This window comes from Solanum tuberosum, unplaced genomic scaffold (assembly GCF_000226075.1).
Source record: "Solanum tuberosum cultivar DM 1-3 516 R44 unplaced genomic scaffold, SolTub_3.0 scf00779, whole genome shotgun sequence".
Taxonomy (NCBI): Eukaryota; Viridiplantae; Streptophyta; class Magnoliopsida; order Solanales; family Solanaceae; genus Solanum; species Solanum tuberosum.
In genome coordinates, this window is record NW_006239698.1 from 55,984 (window position 1) to 65,789 (window position 9,806).

A 9,806-nucleotide genomic window follows, 5' to 3' on the forward strand; every position below is an offset into this window, starting at 1 on the left:
AGAAGTTTTATTTTAAAAACATATGAGCTAAGTATATTTTGGGAGTAGTATTGAGCACTGATATGGTGATGCAAGTTCATAATAACTCAAGTCTCCATAAACCATGTCGTCATCATGGGTAGAAAAATGATCATACTTTTTAGATGATTTCTTAGTGCTTTTTTAGCATAGACAAGTGTATCCACTTAGTTAAGGCGTTCTATATGACGACAAAGTATAGGAAAGTTCTGGCAGCATGGGGAAGACGTTGTATCATCACTTAGGCTCATAGTGGTGGTTGTCGGTTAGAGAAACTCCCACAGTATTTACTTTACATGTAAACTGGGTTGTTGTTGCATTTCTTTAACAAATTGAGTTGCTACCTACTGTTTTAAATGCTTTGTATAAACTGCACATTTATTGTTGTTTTTACTTTGCATTTGAGTTGAGTTATTCATAAGTTGAGTAAAGCCAAGGTAAGTGTTCCTTTCAGATTCCTTTCAAACTTATGTTATGTTTATTTTCCCCTCGCATACTCGTACATTCAATGTACTGGTGCCTTTTGGACTGCATCGTTTTATGATGCAGACACAGGTAACCAGGATTAGCATCCAGCGCCTCGTTGGTGAGCCTCCTTGCTTTCCGGAGGACTCCTTTTACTTTGCTTTCCAGTATTTTAGTTGTTAGAATGATCGGGGGTCTTGTCCCGACTTCCCTCATTGTTTAGAGGCTTCATAGACGAGTAGTCACAGTTCTTTAGTCTTATTCATTACATATGTTGTTTAAAGACTTGAGTTTGCCTTATTGGCTAGTTGAATGTTTTCTCATTAACATTCTTGAGTTATATGGGTTTATTTCTGTTAAGTTAAGTCTTCCGCTATAAGTTAAGTCAGATCAAGAGTTCGCTTGGGGCCAACAATGGTTCTCGAGTGCCAGTTCTGCCCAGGGTGTAGGCTCGGAACATGACAAACAGTGTACATAAAATTGGAGAAAATGGTACTTTGGATGTTTTGTGTTTCTAGCCAGTATTCTCATTTTCTTTAATCTAGCTTCTTTGAAACCTATTTTCACTTGATTTCTATTCCTATCACTTGCAAATTATTTAAATCTGTTAAATAAAAGTAAACCACATTAGCTACACTAATTTTCCAATTAAACATAGCAAAAATTTAAGATTATATTTTGTTAGATTATATATAAATATTTTTGAAGTAATATTTTTTTCATACTTATCAAACACTAAACTAAAAAATAAGTAAGAAACTTGCAAGCGTTTTAAGAAAACATTTTCTACTAACATTATAGTTTTAAGGAAAAAAGGGCCCAATATATCCTTCAACTTGTCATATAAAGTTGATATGCCTTGTTATAAAAGTAGCTCACATATATCCCTACCATTATAAAAGTGGCTCACAAATACCCTTTTCATTTAATGAGAGCGATAAAAATTATTTTTGATTTTTTTAAAAAATTTTAACAAAAATTGTGTTGAAATATATATATATATATATATAATCCTTGAACAAAGTTTAGAGGTATATTCGATCTTTCGCATGGATGAATTATTTTTTGATTTCTTTAATTATCATTATTTAAAAAATTTTATTCTTATTTTAGTTTCTCTCTCTCCTTCTCTCTCTCTCGATATATATATAATAAGGAAGAGAAGGCTTGGGCCCAAGTCCAGTTTCTGTCCGTATGGACCGATACGTGTGCCTAAATTCAAACTTTGGGCTTTTGGTCCATTTATATCTGACCCAATTCTTTCCCTTTTGTATCTATCCTAAACTAACATGGAAAGCTGACCTTTCTTTGGGCTTTTAACCCAATTTTCACCTGCCATAAAACTAACAAATGATATAAAAAATAATTAGGCCTTTGACCCAATTATAATACAACACAAAACTGGAATGTTGGGAGGGCTTTTGACCCATTTTCGTGATTGTATAAAGTGTATATCGCTGATGTATATAACTGTATATTCTGCATATTTCGGATATTTTATTGTATACGGAGTGTATACAACCTTTAATTTCGATCCAAGCATTGGCATTTTCTATTTTCCAACCCTACACTTCGGTTATGACTCAAAAAGAATAAGATTGAGCCTTTTTGGCTCAAGGGGTGAAATGCACGGGAAAAAATGACTGAAGGAAAACTGATTTAAATGTAATTATCAATCAAATTAAACAAACACACTCTTAGGCACAAATAGATAACTGCTCATACACTTACATTAAGACTTGAGAAAACTATGTTCTAAAAATATAATGAAACAGAACAACGCAAGACACTAGAAGATTAATTTCGTACACTCTTTGTAGAACATGTAATACAATTGTATTTTATCAAACAAACCAACAGTGGATTAAAGAAAATGTACGACTCATATACCATACTTTAACAGTACAGAAATAAAGAGATACAGTTCTTAACAAATTATTTTAAAGAGCCAAACATTTGTATTCATAGCAATTACAAAGGAAATTAACAAGTTAGCCGATTTGAGTTAATTTAGCAGATTTGGCTAGAGAGTTTCTTAATTATTATTATTATGATTAATCTCTATCGTGGAGGGTCAAAATTAGATGTCAACAACCTTCTTTTTTAATTTTCTAAAATAAATTTAAATATTTATTTTTTCTTTTTGCTTAGAAAAGAAGATTCGAATGTCATAACACAAAATCACGATAATTTATCAAAACATTAAACTCAACCAAAAGGTTACATAATCCAAAAACACATTACATTACATAGAGAGACATTTCTATTGAAATTTATCCCTCAAACTCCTCTTTTATTTTGAGGTTGAAATACGTAAATGCGCGCAATCATAAATATTGCAAGCGCTTGTTATTTAGCATAGTAAGGTTACTACTAGCTACAACCCGAGACCTTGAATTAATAAGACGCTTTGTTTGCTCGGAGTTTCTTCCTATCAGAGAGCTTTGTTGCAAACCTACAACGAAATAAATTATTTTAATTAGCAATAAAATAGATTTATTAGAAATTTAATATGAATAATATTGACTGGTGAGATATAGTAATATGAAAAAAAGAAAAGAATTATTTCAAGCACCGACAGAATTGAATGTGTCTAAGAGTTTTACCCTATTAGAGCGTCCGCATAGGTTTCATCAGGATTGTCTTTGGAAACTTGTTTGTTCAATAAGTTTTCACCAACTTGTTTTAATAATTGCATATTAGCCAGAGTAGCATTATCCCATGTAGTAGTTGAACCTGTTAGTGCATTTTCCTGGAATTAAATATACTCATATCGTTAGCAAAGAAATTAAAATATGACATCATGCATATTATAATTATAAAATAATAATAATGAAAAAAACTACATAATTTACTATCATATATACTTTTAATAAAGGGAAAAGGGACAAATATACCCCCAAACTATCTTAAATGGTATGCACATACCCTCCGTCATACTTTTGGGACATTGGTGCCCCTGCCGTCCCAAAACTAGAGCATATTAAGTAACAATTTAACTATAAAATATCTATTTTACCCTTAATGAAATGATTTACAATCACACAAATTTCTATCATTCATTTTGGACCACAAGTTTTAAAAGTCTTCCTCTCTTTCTTAAACTCTGTGCCGAGTCAGACTAAAATGGGATGGAGGGAGTATATATTAAGAAAAATATACTTAGATACACATATTTTTGCTACCAGATACACAAAAATAGAGAGAAAGGCGAGTGAGATTCGTATGTATCCCATGCAAATCGCACTATCTAGTGTGATAATTCGCATGCATTCGGGATACCAATTAATACATGATGGGAGAGTGGCAAGCGAGATGCATTAGTGATCTGATAAAATAGGTAATATTGCAGACTAGTATATATATATATATATATATATATAAAAGTAATGAGTGAGATTTATATGTATCCCAGATACATGCAAATTGCACTATCTGCATGTGATTCACATGCATTCAGGATACCAAATACATGATGATGGGACTTACTTGAACCCTGAGGTAATTGTCTTGTGAACCAAGAGCTTTAAAAGCAGTAGAAAGGTAATAATCAGTCATGTAAGTACTTCCTGCATCAGTCATATTTTGTATAACTGACATCCATATAAGAGGACCCCATCTAGCTGCCTCTGCTGCTGTATATGTTTCATGAAAATCTGAAGTAGTGCCAGTGCCTAATGAGAGCAACAACATTTTTTTGTAATTCATTGACTTAATTGAAGCAAATGCTGGATCCTCATTTTCTGCATGTTTCATTGCAACGCTAACAGATAATAACGCCTGCATGCATGTGTTAGGTAATGAAGGAGATTAGGGCGTCATGCGGAAGTTTATATGGTTGATAAATCAGATAACAAAAACTTATACTAAAAATCAAAATATTATTATATTAAAACTAATAGAAAGAAAAACATTGAAACTGTGGAGAGAATAAATCTCCCCATAAACGAAAGTCTCTAAACGACTACATTTATAGTGTCCTAAAACATTTTCTTACTAGAAAAGGACTAACCTTTTCCTAAAAGGAAAGAATAAACCAAATATGAAAGAATATTATATTTTCCTGATGTTTTGTCTTTCTTTAAAGAAAAATAAATCTTAAATTATGGTAAGAAAATCAGGGCAAAACCCTAACATCATGCATCCACACTTAATAGATCAGATATATATATCTCAAAAAAACATATATATATATATATATATATATATGATCGATAAAAAATTACCGGACTACCAACAGTAGCAACACCACCATCAACAAGATTGAACTCATAGGGATCTCCATTACTAGTAGTAGTAGCAAAGTAATGTGGAGCAAAATATGTTGGAGCTGCTGCTGTTGAATAACATATGTCATACATCTTAGCATTCAATTCTGGAGACTCTGCTAACTGCGCATTTAAAATAAAAATTTTAAAAAATTGTATGTATTTACCAAACGTACTTGAAAATAAATAAGAAATTCGAAATAATTATTTTGACTTACACTTGACTTGGTGAATATTACTGGCTTATTTGTTTTGATGTCAAAGGTTGAGAGGACAACTTCTGTCAAAGCTTCATTCAAACGAGTTTCACCCATTTTTTCTTTAATAACTTGCATAAGATATGTACTATTATATTTTGGGCCTGGAATAATTGGAAAGAGCGGCCTGCATAATATAATAATGTAACCAAATTAAAAATATATATATATATATAAGTATAAACAACAAAAATCTCATATAGTTGGGGTTAATTATATTCTATCTCAGAAAATTACGTACAAAAATACTGAATATTTCATTACTTGATTGTTCGACACATTGCAAATGATGCACTGTTTGACTCTCGAAAAACAAAAAGTGTCACATAAATTAGAACAAAGAGAGTAAGTAATTGTTTAAGACTAGCTAGACATGTTTAAGACCACAATATTAAATATTATCAGAAGACTCAAAAATCCTTTTTTTACGCTCTGTATCAAGTTAAAATTAGACAAAAAAATTAAAATCGAAGAATATAAATATGTATATGTACCTAGGAGAAAAAATACTAGGGCCATGTTCGAAGTAAAAAGGTACAATTTCATTGGCAGCAGCAAAGGGTCGATTGTTTTCATTTGGAGTAGTTATCATAGCAGCCAATAAACCTCCTGTACTTGTTCCTCCAATTACATCAAAGTAATCTGCTAGTCTTGCATCTGGATTATTGTCTATTCTCTGACTCGAAAAGAAAAGTAAATCGTATAAATCCAAACAGAATAACGATAGTAATGTCACACTTACATATATACACAAAAAAATATTAGGAAAAAGGACAAATATACCTCTGAACTATCCTAAATGGTATGCAGATACCCTCCGTCATACTATTGGGACATTGATGCCCCTGCCGTCTAAAAACTAGAGCATATATGTCCTTCACTTTAACAGAAGACTAAATCGGGACACGTGACACAATCTTATCCGTCGATTCGATATTTAATCGGTGGATAATATTATGACACGTGTATGTCCGTTAGTATAAAGGGTATATATGCTCTAGTTTTTGGACGGCGGGGCACCAATTTCCCAAAAGTAGGGGTGTACATAGCCGGGTTGGTTCGGGTTTTTCAAATATCAAATCAAACCATTTGTGTCGGATTTTTAAATTTATTAACCAAACCAAACCAATAAACCTCGGGTTTTTCAACCTTGGGTTTTTCAACCTTGGGTTTTTCCGATTTTTCGGGTTTTTCCGGTAAAGTATTCATACAAACATATAATTTACTTGTACTTCAAATATTTCTTTAGTCCTACCAAAATACAACTATCTAAGATGTTTCTTAAAAATATAACACAATATGATATGATTAATGACACTAAAATATCCAAAAAAATTATAATAATGAAATCGCGTAAAAGAAATATTGCAAATTAACAAGTCATAATGAAAATGATCATAATTTAAAAGTACTAAATCATGCTAAAATTAAGTTTAATAAGTATTAGTTACATGACTAAATATTAAAGGAAATTAAAATTAGATTATGTATTTTAATTGTCTAAACCAATGTAAAACTAAAGAACAAATATTCAATATTATTTTCATTCTTAGTGTTGAATTTGATTTTTTTTTTTTGCATTTAGTATTAGTTTGATTTTGATTTAAGCTTTATTATAATTATCAACATCTGTGGACTATAATCTTTTATTGGCCCATTCATAATTCTAAGTTTTCAAACTTGAAATAATATATTAAAAAGAGAAAAACTATGAAAAAAGTATAAGAAATAATTTAAAAATTATATAAAAGTAAATATTTTTATGTATAAAATAAAATTTTAAAATTATATATATAAATGTCGGGTTGGTTTTTTTTAGTTAAAAACAAAACAAACCAAATATAGTCGGGTTTTCTTTTTCTAAAACCAAACCAAGTCAAACCAAACCACTAGTCGGGTTTTTTTTTCGGGTTCACTCGGTTTGCGGTTTGGTTCGGTTTCGGTTCGGTTTTGTACATCCCTACCCAAAAGTATGACGAAAGATATTTACATACCATTTACGATAGTTCAGAGATATATTTGTCCTTTTTCTCAAAAATATTTTTATGATACTTGAAGTTGTGCTTCAAGAAATCAAGAATGGTACCCGGAATGACTATAGTAGTATTCACATTTACGTACATACATAACAAAATATTTTTACGATACCTGAAGTTCTCCTTCTAAAAATTCAAGAATGACACCCGGAATGATTCCCCTAATTGCACCTCCATCAATACTAAGAACAGTCACCATTTCTTCCAACGAAGCTAATGTTGAACTAGTAGTTGCTAGTAACATAAAAATTAAAATTAGAAAAGATTTAGTAGTTGCCATTTTGCAGATTATAATTAATAAAAACTAATTTGTTTAAATTTTGTTGGTGCTTTGAGCATATAACAAAGCATGGTATATATAGGCACGTAAACTAGTTGAGAAATTTTATTTTGAGTTTGACATAACCAATAAAAGTTGTATGAAAATCCGTTTAAATTTTGACACGTGGATAGTGGGCCCAATTGAAGGAAAGTGAATTTATAGTTGGTGTGGGCCCGGCTAACACAACAAGGAGTCGTTTGATAGAGTGTATTAGAAAAAATAATATATGCATTAACTTTGTGTAATATTATTAAAAAAAATAATGCATGCATTACTAATACCATGAATTCCGATGTATTACGAATGTTTAGATTGATTACTGATATAACTATCCCTCAAATCTTTCTCAAAAATATTTTCCATTTTTCCAAGGTATTTTTGTAATATATATATATATATATATATTTATATAGAAGTTATGTAAGACTTGTTATTTCTAATACATCATATCCAATAATGTACAAGAAATAATGCAACATAACTAATCCAGCATTATTAATGTAAACATTACTAATACATTTAATTCAAAATTATTTTTATGCTCACTTAAGGGGTCGTTTTAGAAAAAAATAATAATGCATGCACTTAGCTTTGTGTATTATTAGTACCTTGTTTGGTACAATTTTTAACCAGTGTATAACTAATGCTTATAAATAATACATGAAAAAAATTCATAACATTAATAACTCAAATAATTTTAATGCATGCATTAGCACGTTTAAAGACATAAATACTCATCAAAACCTTATATGTGTGTGTTAGACACCTTATTACTACGTAGCTAGTTAGTACATTGTACCTAATTAATTAATGGTCTTTCAAAAAAAAAAATTAAATTAATTAATTAAAACTTGTAATAAGTGACTCTTAGTTGATTAAAGAGTCACTTAAAATTTGATTAAAATTAAGTGGAATTAAAACGTGTTAGATTTTTAAATTATAAGGTGGTACCATTTACCTTGTTGGTTGAACTCATATCTATATTATTAAATTATGAGTCTTGGGAACCAAAATTGATTTTATAAATTGATTAGATAAGATGCTCTTACACATATTTAAATGCATATCACATGCGCTAGAAGTCAATGCACTGTAATTGAAACCAAAAATTTGTATTAAAACATATTTCGATTTGACACATGGATATTAAACAAATTCTCTCCCTCACACCTCACTCACTTTGCTCCGCAACTATCGTTAGTAATGTTTATGTTTCCTTTTTCTATTCTTTATTAGTATTATATTTATATAATATATATGTGTGATGAGATCTGAAATTGTTTAGCACACCACCTCTTTATTTTTAAAAGAATAAATAATATCCTCATTCCAATATAATATATGGATCGATTATGGTGCTGTATCATATGGCAATTAAATTATGGACAGAGAAATTGGAAATAAAGTCAAAATCGTCGTTGGCCAATTAGGACTTAGAAACCTTGAAAATTGTAATTTAACCCTCCCACACCTAACACTATTATTTCCACATATTTGGTGCCCCATGGACTCACTCCCATCTCCACGTTTTGGGTACGTCTCCATGTGTGATTTCGGTGCGCTAAAGGTTGTTTGATTGTTGAATTAGAAGTGAGTTATACATTCTGCATAAATAATAACACGTTTGATATAATTGGTTAGGAGTTTAGTATTTCATAAATAAAACTAATAAAATAAATAATTGATCCCTACCTAAAATAATACACAAGTTCTCTCATTACTAATACTTGCATGCTCTAACCTGCAAAGTGTGGTAGTTTTCACCCAGGTATGTATCGCGATGGCTCCATATGTTGTTTCAAGTGTGGACAAGAGGGTCACTTCATGAAAGAGTGCCCTAAGTACCGGCAAGGTGATAAGTCCTTTTTACGATTTCGCTTATCAAGACACTACCTCCAATTCGAGTGTCCAACGGGACAACGGTCGTAAGCAGTAATATAATCCAACCAAGGGTTGGAGTCGAGTCCCAAGGGAGCGGTTCAACAGTTGAGAATATAATAGCAAGTAAGAATTTAGTTCTAATCAACCATAGCTATAAACATTAACGATTAAAACAAATCAAATTAAGGGGTGACACAAGCGTCAATTAACTATGGGGGTTTGTAACAAATAAGCAAAAACACAAAGAGTACTAATCAAGGAGACGGGATTCTTGGGATGTGATAGGAATACGGGATAAACTAATGTAATGGGTACATGCTATTGATAGAGAGTTCATAGAGTATTGTGACTAGACTACACTTTAAGGGGGATAAGCTCTCTCTCTCAAGTAACTTACCCCGTTTCAAATAGGTTCCTCTCGGACACCCACTTGCCGCATGAAGCACATCCTACGCCTTAACCTACTCACTCTCTCGAGCTGAGTGTGCGGGAATGAGACTAGGGCTCACCCTCTCGGGCTGAACCTCATGTCGATCCAATCCCACCGGCCATTAATTTA

The 9,806-nt window shown here is 31.3% G+C and overlaps 1 protein-coding gene across 1 annotated transcript; it reads right to left on the minus strand.

Moving 5' to 3' along the window:
* Positions 1–2,658: 2,658 nt before the first annotated feature.
* On the minus strand, positions 2,659–7,353 carry LOC102601036 (patatin-02-like). The gene is made up of 7 exons (XM_006367409.2): positions 7,157–7,353; positions 5,503–5,684; positions 4,970–5,135; positions 4,710–4,874; positions 3,973–4,263; positions 3,090–3,235; positions 2,659–2,938 (listed from the first exon to the last, which is right to left on the minus strand). The coding sequence occupies exons 1-7, from the start codon at positions 7,322–7,324 to the stop codon at positions 2,881–2,883; spliced, it is 1,176 nt and encodes a 391-aa protein (XP_006367471.1). The 5' UTR covers positions 7,325–7,353; the 3' UTR covers positions 2,659–2,880.
* Between the last annotated feature and the right edge of the window lie 2,453 nt (positions 7,354–9,806).